Genomic DNA, 21,582 nt, shown 5'->3' on the forward strand with positions numbered 1-21,582 from the left:
TTCAATTAATTTCGTTACATTCAATTAAAGTTGAAAATTTAATTGCACAAATCTCCTACCAATATAATACCGTTTATTAGTTGCCACAAACGCTGGGCCGAGGTAGCGGCCTGAACTGCTGCTCGCCTTACTCCGGCGTTCATGTTCTTCGGCCCAACCTATCCGACCGTCCTCCGTATGGCTACTTCTAAACGGAACGAGCACTGGCTGTACACGGCCAGGTTGTACATGGCTGGTGCGCCCGCAAAACAACAACGGCCCGGTTTGTATCCTCTACGGTTCTGCATCCCGATGGTTTTCAATTGACTTCCGGACCGAAGTCGAAGTGTGTCTGCACGAGCCAGGCGCATATCAGCAGGGGTTTGACTGCATACCGGCTGCATTCGCTTCGAAATCATGTACCACCACGGCGTCCCTGGCCTCTCCCGCATTCTAAACACTTTCGTCGGATCGCGTTCGCTCCGAAGCGTACCACTTTGCAATTTCCATGCTTGATACAACAATGTTTTCTAAGCCTACATCGCTACAGTAGCGTGTTGCTGAGTCTATTTTGACAACACTCCGGAGCGGCATCCGGTGTTTTACGTGGGCCTCAGAGCAGAGGAAGGTGTTGTGGATCGTCTGAAACGTTAAGACATGCCTTACGTCTATGCCCTAGGCTGGGCTCCTTTGACATTCGCCCGGGAAATGGGCGTACGACGAAAGCGGCATGACTTGGAACAATCGGACAAAATTAATCCAACTTGGTTTCCTCAATATGTTTCGAACATGTGCTTCGACATGTTTCTGTCACTGGTATTTTTGTATTCATTAACTTGACCACAGAGTTGCTATAAAAAGTCTGAATGATGTATTCTATTCCTGTAAAATACTATAAACGCCGCGATGTATGCAACCGTAGCTACTTTGCTTACACTGATATCGTTTCTGATCATACTAACGCTGTTTTTCTCCTCTATCTTCCTCAACCCAGGGTCGTTGCAATCGTGAGAAACCACCGTGTAAATACTTTCATCCTCCCCAGCACCTGAAGGATCAGCTGCTGATCAACGGAAGAAACCATCTCGCCTTGAAGAACGCCCTGATGCAACAGATGGGAATTTCGCCCGGTCAGCCGGTACTCCCCGGCCAAGTGCCAGCAGTGGTAAGTTCCCCACGCCAGCCCGCCCGCTCCAGTGCCGCGTGGTGCCGGCCCCCTCCCAACCTCCGCGGGGCAACGCGAGAGAAAGAGACCGCATACGAAGGAGGTTGAAATGTGTCTGCTCGAAAGCAAATCGAAGCCGAATTCTTCTTATCCACTTCCGGAGCGTTATCGAAACGGATGACAACTCCTCGGTAGATTCTTTCCGTTCTTCTGTTTACAAATTGTACATCGTTTTGTTTGTGAAGGGAATTTTTCAAACCGTTTTTAACTGGACTTTTCCAAAAAAAAAACACCGATCCTTTGGGAACATTTTGTGTTAGCAAACAAAATCCCCATCAAAAATCATCATCCTACCCATGCAGCCAGGGTGTTCATCTCTTGATCAACTCACCGATCCACTGAAAGATCTCATCCAAATCTCACATTGGCATTTATTTGTTGTTTCGTTTTCCTCATTACCACTTTATGTTGCGCGCGCTTTCCACATGCCTACACACATACCAAAACACACACACATACCCGCTCGCTCGTTATGATTTCGTTCGGTTGATCGCGTGGCCCCCGGTGCCACATACACACAAACACACGTAACCAACCCGTGCCGTGGAAGAGCAGCAGCAAACGGTCCGGCGTAAGATTGCAGCCAAGCACGAACTGAACTAACAAACTTTTCCTTCCACCGAAAGGAAGCAACCACCGTTTGTGTTAAACAAAAAAAAACAATGTTGAAACCATTTTACACGCGTATGACGAGAACGTGCCCAAGACTTCGTCCCGGCCCGGCCATAAGTGTCATCTAAGTTTGGTGTGGTGTGCGGTTTTCGTTGAGGTTTAGCGAAACGCTTCAGTGCGGTTAGAATGTGAGAGCTCGTCGAATAACTAACCACATGATTGTGTTTTTGTTCGATTGCATGAATGAGTGTGTGTGTGTGTGCGCGCGCTGATCCGTTCAACTGTCAGGATTACGGTGACTTTAATGAACTCGGATTTCCATCAACACCGCAACGTGTGCAGAGCATCAACGTCGCCATTTTTTCGGTGCACGATCAAACATTACTCATCCTCAAACCCGGAAACAAAACCACACAAAAGCTTCACAAGCAGCATGATTTTCTGTTTTCAAAAATCGTTTTCCTGAAGATTAACACAAGACTTGCTCGCTAATTCAACTCTCCGCTCTTCTTCGATTCGAACAGTACGCTTTCCTTTCCAAGCATCAGTTGGCCGTTACTAAAGCCCACGATCTTAATTATTCGCCACTTCCTCAGCTCGAGAGGAGTTTAAGCGAGCAATACCACAGTTCAGAGTCACACTCTCCTCGACAGAGTCAGGATCTCAACACGTTCGTTAGCAAACCCCGTTTGCAATTAGTGACGGGACGCCATTAGGGCCATTAGCGGAGGCGGCGTCCTTCATGCTTAAGACCGATGGTAAACTAAGCACTAACAGGACTAACTTCGATGAGAGGTCGTCGAAGGAGTTGGAAATGAGTTGTTGAGCGCAAAAAAAAAACGACAGAACAAACTCACAGTTTCCACCCCGTTTGTTTAGTAGCGGCGTTTGTAAAAGTCTCTTGAAAACAACAAAAACCAACTTCCTTTTTCCGACCGGCGGGCAAAGAGGCCAAGTACTGAAGAACAACTCTTCGTTGAGTGTTGGCTGGAACCCTTGTTTTCCTCTCTGAAGGACTTGCATTGCAGTTAGGTTACGCCTCCTGCCGGAGTGATTTCCCGTTTTGTTTCGTTTCATTATGTTTCCATTATGATTTTAAAGGTGGGTGAGATTTTTGACACAGGACGAGATTTTATGAAGAACAAAAAAAGAGAGTTGAAGCCGTACGTCGAGGTCCAGAGACTAGTGCGTCACCGGGAAGCACCTAATCAGAGGTTAGCGAACGCGACCGCACGTTCGATTTATTTCTCCCAGCGGCACGGCATCGGTTAGTCCACGGAATCCGCGTATCCAGCCGATCGGTAAGAGTCCTTCCGTCCTGCCGACGGGCTTCTTCTCTCCATTCCCCCCTTCGATCCCTACCTGCATCTTCTGCTGTGCTGAATTTGCCGAAGCGCCGAACGTTTCATTCGTGGCCAGGCAGGGCTTGAACTTGGGCTGCGGGAAATTTCTCTAGGCTAGTCGACGCTTGCTAAGTAGGCAACACGGGGATGTCGCCGATATACAATCGTTAGAGGTTTGCGCACGCTAAATCAACTACTACGACAACCGCCGCTGCTACCGCATACAACCTCTGCTGCGATGCTTTGAGTGGGGCCTCAAGGACTTTTAGTTATTTCTCTCTTTATTAGTTCACTTTTTTCCCTTGCGTGGATCATTTAGATGTTTTTGTTTTTTTATTCGGAACATAGCGAAGGGCTTGTAAGGACTCCATGGTCATTGAAATGGATTTGTGTTGAGTGCTTGAACATCTGCCCTCCCTGCCGTTTTGATTTCATTTATCTTACTTTGTTTCTTGTTTCATTTCATTGCGGTTTAGTTATCGGTTCAATTCCTACACTTTCCTTACGATAGAATTCTTTCGAAACAATTACTTCCTATAATCATAGATCCACTTTCATGAAATACCTTTACAGGTTTAGAATTTTCAGACAATCTGCGAATTGCGTCTCTATGTTTCTCAGACAAAGAAAACATCGCCGAACCCAGTGGGCAACTAATACAATAATAAATTAACCAACCGAAATGGAACGGTTCGTCCTGCGAGCGGACTGTTTTTCACTCTTTTTCTGTTTCACTCACTCTTCGTCCATCTTACGCTCTCTCTATCTCTTTCTCTCTATCTGTGTGTTTGTTTGTGTATTAAATTTGCGTGTACGCGCGTGTCCGTCGCCGATAGAACGGTGGCACGGTAGCGACAACGGTGGCGACCGCTGTCCCGCCAGCCGCCGCCGCCGCCCTCGGCTTCACGCTGGCCTGGGGCACCGCCCCGCCGCCCCCGTACACAACGTACGTCGTGAGCCACAGTCCCAGCGCGGCCGTCGTCACCCACCACAATGGCAACGCGCCACCGACGAACGGTGTGCCGCACTGTAACGGCACTGTCAGCAATGGCAGCAGCGGCAACACCACCACCAACAGCCACAGCTCCGCCACCGTCAACGGCCACAGCAACCACAGCGCCCCCAGCAACAATAACAACAGTAACCACTGCAGCAACAACAATAACAACAGCACTACCACCAACTGCAAAGTAATTACCATCCGATCTCAGTTTCTTCTCAACTACCAAACTTCTACTACTACTTCTACTAAACAAAAAAAATAAAAAACAAACCAAACCGTCCCACGACAGTGCAAAAAAAACCACCCGCCCCAAAGGTCGCAACAGAAACAACACTGTCGTATACCACCCCCCCCTCTGTGAACCGCCCAACCTCTTACCGAACATCCAAGCGCTTCCATTTTCGCCTGTTTTCTATACTCTAGATCTATGTTGCCGTTTTTGCCAACACTTTTTCGCAACACCCTTTTTTTACCTACATTTACCGCCTATTTCTTATACTACTCGCCTTGCCGCGGAGACGCGTGTTGTCGTTTTGTTTTTATCGCCTTGTAAGAGTCGGTTGTGTAGTAGAATGATTGACCTTAGAACATATACCAAAATGTACCGTTTTGACGTGCCCGTGTTTGCATCTTTCGGTTCAAATTGTCTTCTTTTCACACAAGAATGTGTTAAAAACATTGAAGTTTGTTTTTCATTTCAATTCGGTTTCATTTTAGTACTGAAAAATCCCGTTTAAACATTGACTCTACATCGCAATAACATAGGAAACTTGATTGTTTTTTACAAAAAATTATACAATCCGTTTGGTTTTGTTCTACAAATGTTTTTTTTATCGTCATTATCTATCCTGAATTTGATTAGGTATCTAGTTTGGTAATGTGCAGTTTTCTTTAAATTTGTATCTCCTTTCCTTCTGTTTAACAGTTTTTGCTGACAAATTCCATCCTTGCTATATCCGAGGATTGATTTATTTTAAATCCTTGTTTCATCTGATTTTAGTTGTTTCGATTTTAAGTTCGGTGTTAAATTTGTGCCTTTGCCTGTGCTGTGTGCTACAAACACTTCTGTTATACACCTCCCCGAAGGGAAAACCCTCGATATCGTTTTTCTATAGATGGTTGTTGAAGACAAATTCATAGACACGGCGCAGAGACAATGGATGGCTCCAAAAACTGCGGGATAAAAATATTAAAATCATCTCTATCAGCCCATTTGCCTGTGCTTTCCGCTTTCTGATACAGTTAAGTTCTAGGTGGTTGCCATTCTTCCGGTGGAGAAAATGTAGTTTTCCACTGAACGTTACGCTCCTATCAGTTTCGTCCATGGTTTGCTGGAACAGAGAGGCAAAACCCTGGCGTAATCATCACCTGTAGCCGTATTTGCGTGTGTAATTTTCTTATCCCTCTCCTTCCTCCCCGTATATATACTTAGCGAGTGATCGGATAGTCTAAAAAAAACTTTCCTGTGTGCTTTTATTGTTCAGTCCAGGGCGAATGTCGTCGCCAAACAAGTAAACCAGTGCATGCTTTTCTAGATGGAAGCCCATTAATGATTATTATCAACCGATCATAGACAAATGGCGTTGCTTGGGAAAACGAAACCGTTCGCCAACGCAACCGTTATGCGTGCTTTCATCCGTTTTGCGCAGAAACAACCCGAGTCGAGTTGTGTTGGTTTAGTTTACATTTAACTAGTCCATTTTTCTTTCGTTTTCCTTTACACTACCATACGAATGATGTGTTCGATCTTGTTTCAATTGCCGCTGCTTGGGTGCTGCTTGTGATGCTGCTCTTCGCGAATCGGGAGGGAAAACTATCCCGGCGTGTGTTTGTGTGTGCGTGCGTGTGTGTGTTTATGTTGCTAATCATAACTTTAGAAGCGCGCGGTGTGTTTATATGCTGGGGAGCGTGCCTCTGCTGCATTTCCGACCATTCCACAACATAACCATCATAGTCATTTCCATGCCATCCTCTAGAGTCATACCATCATACGAAATCATTTAATACTAGACGCGTGCTTCCGGTCGTTTTCACTAGAGTCAATATCGGGCTGTTCCGTTGTCATATCGAAATAGAGCAAACCGTTTTTATTTTTCCATTACAAATACGCTCTCCGTACCTAGATATAGCGTGAGTGATCCAATCTGGCACAAACTAGTTGCGTCCATAATTAATCCTAATTTCTACAAAAACGGAGAACCCTTTTAGTCGTTACAAACAGTTTCGATGTGAGTGTGTGATTCTTTCGTTGTACGCGTGTTTGTGATGCATGAGCTAAATTAAATTTTTTAAACAACACTCTAGCGAAAAGAAAAACGCAGTCTCGGAACATCCATCCGGAAAACAGTGAATCACTCGGTGTTGCCTGAATGTACGCAAAGTAGAGCTCCTGCTCACGGACACACGTGTAAAGCCGCTCCCTCCTTCCTGTTCCCTCAGTCCTGTTCTCCCTCCATCAGATGCTCCACAACCAAGGCCTAAACACAAGCTTGATGGCTGATTGCATTGATGTTGCGTTGCGTGGTCATCACTTGACCGAGAATTTATATTTTTTTTGTCACTCCTCGCCTCTCAAAACTCTTTGTCACTCTTCTTCGCCCCTGGAAGGAGTTGTTTCCAACCACTCAGCGCTAAACTAAAATTGCTTTAATTTGTCTTTGTTTCTCTCTCTCTTTTCTCTCTATTTCTCTTTCCCCCTCCCCCCTTTTTCCCTCGTATCCTTGCCACATTGAACCCGCTCGTCCATGGTCGCCGGTTTTGAAACATTCACCACAACTGACACAGGCAACCAATCCCTACCTGGCTAGCATGCCAGCAAGCACGTACAGTCCATACTTTCAACCTGGCCACCTGGTGCCGACCCTGCTCGGCCCCGTCTCGGACCCGTCCAGCGTTTCCCAGCTGGGCCCGGTGGTGCAGCAGGCCGTAGTCTCGACGCAACAGAAAATTCCACGCTCCGACAGGCTCGAGGTAAGTGTTCGCGGTGTTCCACTGCTCTAAAAGTTATAAAGAAAAAGAAAACAAATCTGTCCCCCCCACCCCCCGTCTATCTCTCGCCCTCTCGAAACCCAACCCACTCCCATTGAAATGTGTCCCGTCAAATGTCCCGCTCCCGAAAGATAATGAGAAACCCCATCCTTTCCTGCAACCGTCCTCGCTTCCCGTTGGCCGTATCGCACTGGATAGTGTTTTTGATGTGAAAATCTACTAACCTCCGTTAGTTTGCGCCCAACCGTCCCTCCTTTCTTCCATCCATCCCGGTTAGCCTTAGAAAGAATTCTAGTGCATTCCAAAAACCCCTCCCCGTTCCTTACCGATCCTTATCCTGCCGTATAGATATTTATACATATACTATCTATCTCTTTCTCTGTATCTATCTCTTGTAACCGTATTCTATTGCACCCTCTAAATTATGTTACAACTGTTTTTATTTGATTCTTCTCGTTAACTCACATTCGTTTGATCAATGTGTACAATTTATTGGAAGACCTCACTAGAAGCAAAATATCTTTTAATATATTTCAATTCATTTCAAGGCCAAAAACTTCAATGATAAATTGCCGTTTTCGAAATGCTTTGGTTTTGAAGTTAACCTTCAGTTGATTTGTGACGTTAAATTCGCTGAATGTTATTCACTCTACGATTGAGTGTGTCCCTAATATGTTTTGATTTTGTAAAAAAACAATAGCTCCTAGAATCAGTTTTGTACTTATGATTGTAAAATAATGTTTTAACTGTGATTATTGTACCATTTGTTTGGTTGTTCTACTATCGAATCGTTTTGTTAATGTGACTCACCGTTTTAATGACAAACCTGTGTTTAATATTGCAATCGTTGAGCGAGCTTAAAGAATTCGGTGTATGTTGTGTTTGTTCTCATTAGCGAAGCATCACAAACCTTAACCGAACTTTCAGTTCGCTTAGCATCTATTGAAGTACCCAGAACCATTCAACCTTCTGTAAATAATCTTGTATCCGATTGAGTTTCAAAATAGTTTTGTTTTGTTTTTCAATACTTCCTAGTGTCCATTTCCGCGATTCAAAATTCAGCCGTATGCCACTCGTTTTATGTAAAGAGAAAAAACTATATTGGAATGAGTTTGGTTTGAATAATTCGAATAATATTTTTTATTGTTTATTGTTTCACGTTTAAGAAAAGCAACAAAAACGACCCAATCCGTCATTAATCTGATATTTGACACACCTATCGAAAGATGTCGTTTTGTTTTTTATTTCTTTACATCTAAAACCTCAATGTCTTGTCTTGCTGCATCATTCTTCTCTACGCTTCAGCGCACGGTTGTAAATGTTTCTTTTACTTCTCAAACACATTTCTAAAATGCGTATCAACAAAATAAAAAAATAATAATAACGCTGGATGGCAAATGCGAACATGTTACGAAAATGTATTCTATTATTATTAGTAAGAAAAAATGTATAGTAACAGGATTGATCAAGCAAATATAGATGCGAATAGACACTCTTAATGTAAAATATATCCCTAGTGCGATCCATCGTCTAATGAACGAATTTCAATTTAATCCACTTTCCTTGTCTAGAATCATATCAGGTGGCTGTTGTTGGCCCTGATAAAACCTTGTTTTTTTCCAATACAACCGTCGGGAAATATTTGATCTGGCCACCGGATGGCGTTCTGGCGCACACTGCCCATTAGCGAAATGGACCGAAAGTACAGATCGAAACGTAATCTGATTTTCATTTCGCCGGCAAGTAAACATGACAAATGTGGGCCAGCGTACGTCGGTGCGTCAATTCGCGTGGGATGGGTGAAAAACGGATCGCAGCCGGCCACTGGGAGGGAGCTGTCGCTGTCGGGCGCAGACGAGGACCGTCACTTGTCACGGTCTCTCTCCCGGGGGCTCGCCGTGTTGTGCTGCTAAATGACGCGATGCATTTGTTTGCCGAGTCAACCGTGAAATGTGCAACGACGGTTAATGTGACCTGCAGTCGATTGCACATTTGTACACGGCCCGCTGGCTGTTCAGCATACGATTGCTGTCAGACACGGTTGACGGGATTGCGGAAGGCTGCAGAGACAATTGCCGGGCTTACGGCCTACGGCAAGTAGTCACTTGAAATTATTGTAGTGCGCAAACAAGCAACCTAATCCGTTTGAACAAGTGCTTTTGTTAAAGTTGAATGTGTTTACAAGCTACAAGGCGTCTCCATTGAGGCAAGTAACGTGAGGAAAAAACTAATCAGCACAACAATAGGTATTATTTTGGCAGCACAATGCGTTACATTCAATCAAATTCCATGAAAGGAGGCTATTTGATGTTAATTATTCATTATTGACCAGTAGAAAATATAAAGCGACTCGCAAAATCATGAACCACCAGGCGTCCCCATCATGTTTTATTTTTCAAAAATAGTGTTTTAATTCAACGCCGCTAGTTGCCATTTCAATTTAAACCTACAATAGAGCTTTTATTTCGGTTTGCGCCCTAGCGCGGCTAAGCTGACCGACATTTGGTCAGCTTTTTCCAGTGGCTTTAAACGGCAAAGAAACTGCTTATGCCACGCTAATTAATTATTGACTCCCGCATCGATAAATCAACATAAAGTGAGGCACATCGTTGACGTTGACCGCAGCCACCGTCAGATCGGGGGAAGGGATGGCGCAACGGGCTGTGTGGCTGCAAGCTACTGCTGTGCCCGTCCCGTTAGTGGTTTTAGAAAATCCTACCTTCACCGAAAGCCCGCGAACGATCGCAAACCCAATGAACCAATAAATGCATTATAAATAACCTACCCCATTCACGATTGATTGCCGATAAATCACAGCAGGTCAGCGGCGTTTGAAGTTCGTTCATTAGCTTTCCCACCAGAGAGATAAAAGAAGCTTTGATAGATCGGTTGCCTCCAAAATTGTACCCAAGGGAAGGGTAACAACACGGTAAAAATATAGTTGTGTGCCTTCGCCCTATATTTGCTGATCAATTTATAATCGAAATAAACTAGAATAGACGTTAAACGGTTGATAACATGCATCAGCTTGATATTAGAATAGTGAATCTTCTTCAAATAGCGTAAGCGGTTAGCTTCATAAGGCTTCCACAGAAGATTTCGGATCAAATTGTAGTTGTTTCCTTCAGAAATCAGGCTTAGCTGTATGACACGCCGAACTTTGAGAAAGAAATTTAAAATTATTCATAAACAAAACTGTCGACCGAAAGCAACGGTTTGGCGTGTCACTCGTATAACTCGCTTGTGATGAGATGTCTCGCTCTGCCGTTACTAAATGAATGTGATTTTAAGTCTGTTTCTATAGAAATTGAGTTGAAATCAATCGTATGTTCCTAGCTATTCGTACGAAAATCGAGACGGCGAAATCGAACACATGCCATTTGTAAGCGTTAAACGAATATGTAGCTGGAATGAAAACTATCGACTACGATAAAATGATTAACCGAGCCAACCCCATCGGCATGTTCAAAGCAAAATCGTTTTCCTTTCGTTTTCCACCTTTTCCACATTGTACGACTAGCGAGTGCACTCCCTTTCTTCGTTTAGCGTTTAGAATAGACTATAGTTGGCTTTAGAAACACTCTTTGGCTATCTCTTATCTACATTTTGTCTTCTCTTAGTTCAAACTGTGAGGATGTTTAATTTGTTACCCTTTGATTCACTCCTTCCCGGGGAAATCGTATGACTGTTTTCCCACTTATGTTTATGTTTGTAGACCTCCATCCCCCGATCTAGAAATAGTTTACATTTAAAGCAGATTATACTGTGCGAACCGGAAGGACGTAGATCCTTAGACACAGGCGTAGTGCTGTAAACGCTCTGACAAAGTTGCTGTTTTTGTTTCATACAGCCATGTATCCAAACCCATTGCCAACACCGACTTATAATGATGGTACAACGTGTTCTGTTGTTTCAAAACACTCACATACATGCCCTCTTCCCACACAGAAATTTCTCCCATAGGTCTTCTTTCTTTCTCTATCTTCTCTCTATCTATCCATCTCTATCTCTCTATCATTCTATCACCACCCTTTCTACAACACTTTCTCCATCTTGCCGCGTTCACTCCTCACCCTCCTCGTGACGCTCCTGGCATTTTCCGACTTCGACAAGGCACACAAATAGCCCCCCCTCGGTTTGTGCGTTAAAATGTTTGATCCCGCCCGACGGATGCATTCACCAACCATTTAGCCCGTGTGAGTCCCTGTGTATGTGTACGTGTGTTGTGTGTGTGTGTTTATAGGTGAAAGTGAAATCCAGGATGTATTTGATAGCGTTTATCAAACCAAGCGCACGTACAAACACACATTCACACACCCACGCATGCTCATTAGCTCACAGAATCCTACAACAGCAATGCCTACTGCAACTCTTCGGCGACCCTGAGTGTGCACTACTGTATGCACTATAGGTAGAACCGCACGTACAGGTATCGCCATCGTTTTTCCTGTAGGAAAAACAGTAATAGAAAATAAACAAACTCCCTTCTCCGCGCTTCTGTGTTCACGATTTCAGAACTACCCCTTTCGTCGTCCTTCTCACCCGTGCCAGCCATGGCGTTTTTCGTCTCACACTCTTATGGAGAAATGTGACAGACGATCTGCGATCGTTTGGTTTTAACTCCTTGAGATCCTGCGTATATCATTTTTTACTGCAATCGATTTTGATAACGATTGAAACACACTATTGATATGCTGAAATACAGAGCAGTAAACTGTTTTCGTTTCTCCATGCTGCCAAACCTGCATAAACTGCTTGCGAATAATCTCTTTTGCATTCGTTTTCATTTGAAACGTTATTTATTGTCGAAGTGTTGTGATAATTTTCTTTCCAACCGACCAGTGCCATACACAACTTGCAAAAGTTTCTATTTTTTACTCCTATAACATACTTTTTTGTGTTTAAATACAATTTATTCTTTTTCAAACACTTTGTCAATTTTTGAAGGCACAGTTCGCAAAAGCATCTTCTTGACTTTGGTATTTTGTTTTTTTATATCATTTCCTTTATGAGTCATTCCATTGCCCGACGCCACAATTTTTAATTCTTCGCTTTGGAGCAACGAACACCTTAAGGATTATGCTGCCTCGCAATTTCAGATCGATGTGCAATATTGTTTTAACTCAGCTCAGCTTTTTAAATATTTTTTGTCAAAAGTTATCGAATTGTTTATCTGTTTGTTTTTTTATGTTTTCTCGATTAAGAATGGTTCTTGAAACATGCGAACATAAAAGATGTGCCAACCGACCCGCGCCCAACGGATGCCCGATTGGTTGGCATAGGTGTGCGCGTGTACGTGCAAAAATCTAGCAACATTTATACGGAATGCTGGTCAAGAACTTTTTCTCGATGCTGCTATTATCGTTCATTTGCTACTATTGCTGCTACCGCTCTCACCTGCCCTTTGATTGCGTTTGCATTTAAGCTGTTTTTTTTTCTGTTTGTTCTGCTATTACTGCATTTTACCAGCGTTCGGCGAACAGCAAGCGATTATACAGATTTAATAATATCATTAATACGCTACTACTACTACTACTACCACTACTACAACACTTTCGGTTTGATCTGTTGTTTTGTTTTCCCGTTTTGTTTTTTTCGTATTGCCATTTTGCGAACGTTTTGTGAAATTTGAAGTACTACTAAAATTACTCCAAACTCCCCAAAAAAAAAAACATATGCAAACTGCTCCAAAACTACTACAAATCTACCTCCCTACAACCCCATAATATGTATATTCCAAACAATGAAACAAAACAAACAATCAAACCTCCAAACTTTAACTACAAAATAAAATAAAAATAAAAACCAACCATTGTGAAGACAAACATCAATTAGCCGATAATGTCTTTAGGTATGTCGCGAATTCATGCGAGGTGCCTGCAAGCGAGCTGAGTCCGAATGCCGTTTTGCTCATCCGCAGGAGAGCGTTACAACACACGAAGACGGTTCCGTCACGGTGTGCATGGATGCCGTGAAGGGTAGATGCGCTCGTGAACCTTGTCGCTACTTCCATCCTCCTTTGCACCTGCAGGCTCAAATAAAAGCAGCGCAGTCACGCGCAACCGCGGTATGGCTATTTAATCCAAAAAACAAAAGAAAATACTTCTTTCCGTGTTTTGTATTTTTTCTGTTTTAAGTTGTTTCAGTTTTCCATTTCCTTTTTTTCTCTCATCATTCCTACTCCTTCATCTTTCTGCATCTTTTCGTTACTTTTATTTTCTTCATCATACTTTTTGTCATCACTCGCCGTTTGGTGATTTTATTTTTTTAGTTTAACTATATCATTTCTGTTTTGTTGAAGAAATAAGTTTGACGTATTATTATTTCGTTTTTATTTAACCTCCATGATATGTTTGTTTTTTTTTTTAATTTTAAATCTTCCGTGTGTGTTTCTCTTTTTAACTTCAGTTAGCTCTGCTCTTCTCTAAAATCCTATCATCTCATTTGACAGTTTTATAAATCTCTCAATGATTTACATTACCCTACAAAATTGTTTTTTTATCTCTTTCATCCGTCATTTCTATTTTCTTCTCGTCCCTCATATGCTATTCTTCATTTTACTTTCCCTCTCGTAACTGTAACACTATCTTTTCAACTCTTAAACATATCTCTCTATCTCTTTCTACTTCTTTTCTATTTCTCTTTCTGCTATTCCCCCACTAAAAATCCTCGAACCCCCTTTTCCAGAGTGACACAAACTGCAACCTTCATCACTAAACTATGTACACCCACACTAAGTATTAGCTCGTTGAATCAATCTTCCATCATCCCGTTGTTGTTGATGTTCTTCGAAACAAACCAAAACTTCACGCACTTTCAGTCGTAGCTTAGATGTTTATTGAACTGTGTGACGCAAACAATCTTACACAATAGCTGTATTCGAGAATTTATAAATCAAGCCGTCCCCTCCGAACGGTCTTTTAGAAATGAACGGGACCTATATAGAAAAAACAACTTCGTGAAATTTAAAATTAGAAGAACAAGTTTCACGTTGAAACTCATTTTAGAGTAGAAAATGTTTGTAGTTTCTCCGTAGCATAGAATTCTCCCTACGTTCGTCACAAGAGAAAGAAAGCAGATGAGGCCTTTTATTTAGTTCAATTTTTTTTTACCCCACTTTCCAGACGAAAATTAATTGCCACCAAAAACGTCCAAATCTTTTAAGTATTCAGTTTATTTATTCGTAAATCATGAGCCGCAGCGCCTACAGCAATAAAAATTATGCGCGATTTTATTTTTTATGCAAAAAAATAGCAGCCCCGCCATAGCTATGCGCTATGCTAAACGCAACTCCGATTTCTTTTATCTAGCCAAAACGCTGTGGATGTTTATTGTAAGCTGGATCATTTTAAACCTCCTAGCAAACACTATCTCTTTTTCGGTCATTGTAAATAATGTGATATGTTATTATGAACCGCTCGATTTGTGCCTCTAGTTTATTTGAATCTCTATCCGATGTTTGCATACATTGCCATGGGTATTACCAATCCCTCATATATATCTATCTCTGCGTCTGCTCTCTTTCTCGCTCCTCTTCAATGTAACTTCAGTTTCATATATTTAGTTTTGGTTTGCATGAAACCGCGTATCATCCGTATATTGGTTTTAGCTATATCCTTTGATACATCCTTAAGCCGGAATACGATGAAAACAAGGTTAACTCGTACAAATGCTGATAAATGGCAGCATCGAATCAGAGTATATTATCACTTTCCTAAGATAGAACTGTGGGACGTTATGTGATAAACATAGTGGTAGAGAAAATGTTTACCCAACATAGTATCAGCCGATTATAATTAACATTTTGACTACCAAGTACGTGTTTTTAGTACAAACATTTTTGATAAAATTTGTTTATAAAACAAATACATAGACTTGTTCAAAAACGAATAAAAAGTTGACTAAGCTTTCCAACAGATATTATTTCCAATAGCAATAGCCTCCTTGTATATTAGTGCAATACAATATTAAGTTCATAGCTAGATCATAGTTCCTTGTTACCCACTTTGTGGGTCATAAGCAGTTTTTAAAGTTAAATTTAAAGAATGGCACCCTTTTTTTGAATATTAGGGTCTATATATTAAATCGATATTGATTGATGGAAGAATATTATATGACGTCATTAAGAATTATTATTAACATAAACCATTAATATGTGAACTCAAAATATCAAATATATTATCCATATGCAACTGGAGTTGTAATCAACATATTGGCAGAGCACATTGATGAACAGTTTCCTATGTACAAAATCCTTCTTTTTGTAGCTTTTTTAAAATATCAGAATACCAAATAAATTTATCGTTTTCAAAATTGAAATTACTTTAAGAAAAAAACACAAAATTGCTTCCTTCTTCAAAAACTGTAAGAAGATCAAAACACATATATGCGTTTTGGCAAAGCAGATTTAGGTAAACTCGGAATTCTACCATTTTCAATTAGGAGCAATACGTTTTGTTCTCGTGTACTGAGAACTCTTCTCGTTGTAACTCTTTCTTTCTTTATTTCCACATTTCCTTCTACACATACCTTTATTTGAGTTTATAATTTTATTTCGCCTGTTTATTTGTGTTCCATTGTGTTTGTTTCTATTTGTGTATATTTTGATTTGTGTAAAACTATTTCCAAATTATAGAGACATATTTTATTAAAACATTGCTTGTTATGCTTCTTCTTCTTTTTTATTCTTTACCACATCCACACGCGTACACAAATCCACTTGACACTCGTACAAAAATACATACACATACACCTGCAAATACACTCAAACTTTCCCCTGACTTGGAAACGGAAATCAATTTGTGTACATTCTCTGACAACTTTGGCAAACATTGACCCGACAAACTCGTCCCCGTGCCTCAAATTCTGCCACCGATTTTTTGCGGTTAAAACTACAACAACATGCAACAACACACACGTACATACACTCTGCTATACGCAAAACCACCACCATCACCAAAACTTCAAAATAAACCGCTATACGTACGCGAATCGAAATTCTACACCACGCTCTCTAACCTAAATGATCACTAGACTGCACCCGTATCTGCTGCGGCCGCTGTAGCCGCTGCCGCCGCCGCTGCCGCTGCTACCATGGGCCCCCTCCAACCACCACCGCCACCGCCCGGGGCTGTCACTTCGACGAGCCAGCTGTCACTATCTGGCGGCCAGTCTCCTCTGGAGGTTGGCAAAAAACGTGCGGCCGATAATGACATGATACAAATGGTATTGCCATCTTTATTTTCCTAGTTTGTCGTTATATCTTCCACTCTTGTTTCCCTTTAAAACATAAACCATAAGCCAAACCCTGTTTTTAACTTTCCCTCCTCTGTTGTTTCCCCGCTCCCGGTTCAAAATTTCTAAGCGCCCTTAAAACCGTAACCAAGTATAAGTTTGATGTGTTTTTTTTAAACATGTTGCGAGAGTTGTTAACGTCAATTAATGGTTTTACTTCCTACTTTATTTATTACATGTTACTACTACCCACAATAGTTACTCATATAGTTTTCCACTTACTCCGTCGTTGTACTAAAATGTCTTACTGACAATCCTTGGGATCCTCCGATACGAAACTGACACTAACGCCAAACAATCTACACACTACTCTGAACTGTTCGTACCTTCTTTGGCCTGGTAATCTTTCCGTTGCTCATTAGTTTATGCTTTCAAAAGTCGACAGAAATTTAGTTTTTATGTTACGGCAAAAATTTTACTTTAAATGGTTTAGTCCAGAACGAGTACCTAGCACTTCTGTTGATGATGTTTTCAATAACCGTTGCTTCCTTGTGATTTCGATAATCTGTCAAAATTGTTTGCTACTTCTTTTCCATTTATTTTTTTAATATTCGTACCTATACCATGCTAAATCAAACTCTTTTCAAATTTGTTGTTGAACGAAGAAGAAAGCAAGTTTGATTATTAATTGGAAATCCTAAATATTTAAAAGTTTAAAATAATAACAACCTTTAATCTGCACCACGTCCTCATTTGATTTCATCCATATGATGCTCGTGCATAAAATTGCTTGCACCAGAATGAGCATTTAAAGGTGCATAAACCTAGTACACACTTCCTGCAAATGGCGTAGGAGGAAAACGACACCTACCTCCCGGAATCCGAACCAATGGAAGCCGATAACACCTGCACCTCTGCCGGAAAATTGCTCGCCAGTGAAACTGATCTCTGTTTGTAGTGCCATCCACTAACACTAATCTAGCTAGAATAGGAAATGGAAAACCCAACAGCACCGCGCCACTACAAATGATCGTGAAAGAATAAAAGAAACACTTAACTCCACGTTTATCGATGTAAAGCAGATGAACGGGAGACATGATAATTTCTCACTCCTCCTCCGCTCATCCCGTATATATCCGCCAATCGATCAGCAATGAAGCGTAACATGGAGAGGAACTTGCCAGCTACCATCTTGCCACCACTAATACAATCGTCCTCTTGGTAAACAATTTGTGCCTCTTCCACTACCACCCAACCACTGTCAGCAAACCCTCTCTAACCGTAAAAAGTACCGAGAACGAGAAGTATAACTAAAAAAACCCCGGCCCCACCCAATGCCAACTAACGTGTGTTTTATTTTATCATAGTTCCGTTTTTCATTTGGTCACTGTACATTTGAGTTTTAAGTTCCATCCATGACTTATCGTAGACATTAAGATTATTTGATTTATATTATCGATAATTTAAGTTTTGTGTTATTTTCATTGAACCCATGTCAATGGTTGCCGATCGTGTGTACCTTTCATAACTAATGAATGTTTTCATTTTTCTCTTTGCTTTTTCTCTCTCTTTTCTCTCTCTCTTTCTCTTTCTCCCCCGTTTCATTGTTACACTTTTCCACATGAATGTAAAAAAAAATCGTGTAATCATCCGATCTGCGATCGCACATGCAAACACTACTCCCACTACTCCACTCCGTTTCGTTGTGCTTGTACCCTTTTCGTTTCTCCCTCACATTACCGTCAACGTGTGTTTACGAAAACAACACCACATCGCGCCTCGATCAACAATGTCTTTAACGACACGAAATCACCAACAACAACACATCGCGCCATTCTGTTGTCCTTAACATCGGCCTTCTCTGTAATCTCATACCCAATACTACTTCCTTTTCTACTCAACCGTCACAATAAAAACCTGCACGATTGCACCACAAACAATACGTATGATAAAACCAAAACAAACAAACAAACCTACCACCACCACCACCACCACCACCCCACCAGATGGACATGAAAACGATGGGATCTATTTACTATGAAAACTTTGTAAGTAACCGAGCCGATTTTTTCGATTTTTTCCAGCATTTTTTTTTCTTTCCTTTTACTTTCTTCCATTTTCGGTTTTCCTGCCCCGTCGAGACGGGGACGAGAAATAGTTTTGTTTTTCATCCCTCCGCCCGTAGTTAGTGCGCTTTGGTTATGGTGTAATGGTTTTGCAAATATGATTTTCATACGGTTATGTTGTATTATTTCAAGATTTTTGTGCCTTTTTCTCTCCCCGAGCGGTTCATGTGAAGCCAAAATACACCTTTTCCAGTATTATGGCTAGATATTCCAATGCTCCCAACGTTGTCCTTCTATTTGAAGCTAAACTCTTTGTATTGCGCATGCGGGGAGGCAACGGAGTTTCTTGTCCAGCTCATCCAACTTTGTCCACCAAAACACTCCACTCTCGCGTCTAAACACTGGCCACACGCTCCCTTGACATCCCTGCGAGCACCAGCCAACCTTGCCGTCATGTTACATACCTTCCTTTTCGCATCGGTAAACGCATTCGTTGCCGCTTCCATCCGAGCAACGGAAACATCACCTAGGATTACTAATGTTTGAATGCTTCACTTCACCCAACGCCTCTCTCCATACACCGTTCGCACAAGATAGTCTAACTCTATGTCCTGTTCCCAGTAGAGAACGCTTGTATCGTTCTTCACCTGTACAGAATAATATAAACAGAATCTAAACCACCACACACTCCCGATCGTTCCCTTTTTTCTCTCTATCTCTCTCTCTCTCTCTCTCTCGCTCTGCCAGTATATTCTATGTCTTTCACCTTCTTTCTGTCTATCCCTATCTATTATTCTATTTTCTATCTCTGTCTATTCTATTTGAAACCAAACAACACCTCTCTCTCCCTCTCTCTCTCTATTTATGTGTGTCCACCGGAACTATCTATTACCCTTGGAAAATTCGTTTTGATCCTGTACAATACTGTAATTTGCTAATGTGTTTAGTATGTAGTCATATTAGAGTTTTCCATCCGTTTAGTTTTTTCTTCTCTCTACCATTACTACCACTACTTGATCGATGGATTTTAACACCTGATCTTGAAACGTTGGCTGGAACTAATTTTCTTTTCTTATTCTATTTGTTATTTCGGTGCGTGCGTCATAGGCTTTCCCGGGAATGGTCCCATTCAAGCGAACCGCTGGCGAAAAGTCTGGAATTCCGGTCTACCAGCCGGGCGCCACCTACCAGCAGCTGATGCAACTACAGCAGCCGTTCGTGCCAGTGTCATGTGAGTACCCTAGTACCAGTACTAGCGTCACAGCCGCTACCTATATTCCACCAACATCCACAGCAACCCCTATCGCTAATAGTCTGGCGAGTCTGGGCAGCAGTAGTAGTAGTAGTGGTGGTGCGTTTGCAGCCGCCCTAGCCGCAGCCAGTAGCGCCAGCAGCTACGCTTCCACGTCGATGTTACACGGTGGGCTGTACTACAGCACCAGCGGAGTCGGTGGGTCCAACGCCATCGTCACCTCCGTCGGGGCCGGGGGTGGGGGAGGGTGGGCTGGCAGCAACACCAGTGTTGCTAGCATGCTGAACCACGCCAACAACAACAACAGCCCGAAGGTGGGCAACAAGAACGCACCGTTGACGAAGTCGATGTCGCTGCAGTCGATGGCTTCGCTCGGCGGAAGCATGACCCATCTGGCCAGCACCAACGGTGGTGCGGGTTCCCTGGTCAAGCCCGAGGGGGGTGGTGAGCACAAGGAGTCGTCGTCGGGTGGTACCGAGCAGGATGACGCGCACGCCGGCGATCTCCTGACGCCGAGCAGTGGTGCCCTCTCGAGTGGTTCTACCACGACCACCACGTCATCCGGCAGCGGATCTTCGCTCGCGCAATCGTTGGCCACTTCGTCCACGCAGGCCATCACGGTGCCAGTGACGAGCCCGCTGCTACAGTTCTCGGCAGCCGCCACCTCGGTCGCCAACCATATGAACCACCAGGCGTCGGTGCAGGCACATTTTCAGGCTGCCCATGCAGCAGCCGCCCATCAGGCCGCCGCTGCACAGGCAGCGGCCAACCATAACGCCGCCTATGCAGCGGCTGCAGCGGCCGCCTCGGCTCAGTATCCAGGGGCTGCGGCCGCCGGAGCGCATTACGCTGACGCGGCCAGCATGGCCAAGGAGGTCGCGCAGAAGAACTACGCCCTCAAGCTGCACGGTGGCTCGTCGGCACTCACCGGCAAGCCGCTCACGGCTCTCGGCTACACCCTCAACAAGGGCGGCCTTTTGCCGCAGCCTGGCCAGCAGTACGCAGCCGCTGCCGCTGCTGCCGCCGCTGCCTCCGCTTCCAATGCAGCCACGGCAGCCGCCTACCCTCAGGCGGCTGCTCGTCTGACCTCGCCGGCCGTTGCCGTTGCGGCTGCCACTCCGCAGCAGGCTCTGCTTGCGCCCGCGCTTACCACACGGCCGCCTCCACCGATCATGCCTCAGGCCGGCGCCTACCCGCAGCTCCTCCGGCCGCAAATGCCTGCCGGCTACGGCACCAATCCGTACGCAGCCGCCGCCGTTGCCCAGCAGCAGCTCATGAACCAGGGCTTCATGTACCCGACGGCGGCCTTCTCTGCCGCCGCCGGTGGCTACCCGTTCCAGATGGCACAAGCCGGCATGCCCTCGGGGCTGACCGGCATGCCGACGCCCGTGCCGCAGGTTTCGGCTGCCCAGGCGGCGGCCGCCGCCGCCAGCACCGTCGTGCTGAACCCCTACAAGAAAATGAAAACCTCCTAAGCACCCCACACACACACACACACATGCCGGCCAAAACAGCAAGCGCGTGGAGCAAGCGATGCTTTGCTCGTTAAACATATTGCCATATGCGATAGACACTTACCTTGGGCGAGTCGCGAGCCTAGCGACAAGACCCTAGCCACCTTACCGTAAGCTCCTTTAGTTAACAACACAAACAACAACGTAAAGTTAAAGTAAACATACCCTCGTAGAGGGAACAAGGTCCCCGCGTCCTGTGGGGAAGGGAAGGGGGAGGGGGGGAAGGGAAAGGACAAAGTCAGCATAGACGTACGGAAACAATAAATTTTTACCACAAAACACATACACACTAATCAGTGCCTGCGACTGAGGGAAGTTTTACTTTCACTATCACCCATGCGCCCTTCCATGGACCGATGGAGGAAT

General features: G+C 43.5%; 1 protein-coding gene across 1 annotated transcript; it reads left to right on the plus strand.

The window, feature by feature from the left end:
• The first annotated feature begins 636 nt into the window (after positions 1 to 636).
• LOC131285552 (mucin-19-like) lies at positions 637 to 21,177 on the plus strand. The gene is made up of 8 exons (XM_058314410.1): positions 637 to 795; positions 974 to 1,144; positions 3,996 to 4,349; positions 6,947 to 7,132; positions 13,002 to 13,217; positions 16,184 to 16,375; positions 18,391 to 18,432; positions 19,558 to 21,177. The coding sequence occupies exons 1-8, from the start codon at positions 637 to 639 to the stop codon at positions 21,175 to 21,177; spliced, it is 2,940 nt and encodes a 979-aa protein (XP_058170393.1).
• The last annotated feature ends 405 nt before the right edge of the window (positions 21,178 to 21,582 follow it).

This window comes from Anopheles ziemanni, chromosome 3 (assembly GCF_943734765.1).
Source record: "Anopheles ziemanni chromosome 3, idAnoZiCoDA_A2_x.2, whole genome shotgun sequence".
NCBI classification, from domain to species: domain Eukaryota; kingdom Metazoa; phylum Arthropoda; class Insecta; order Diptera; family Culicidae; genus Anopheles; species Anopheles ziemanni.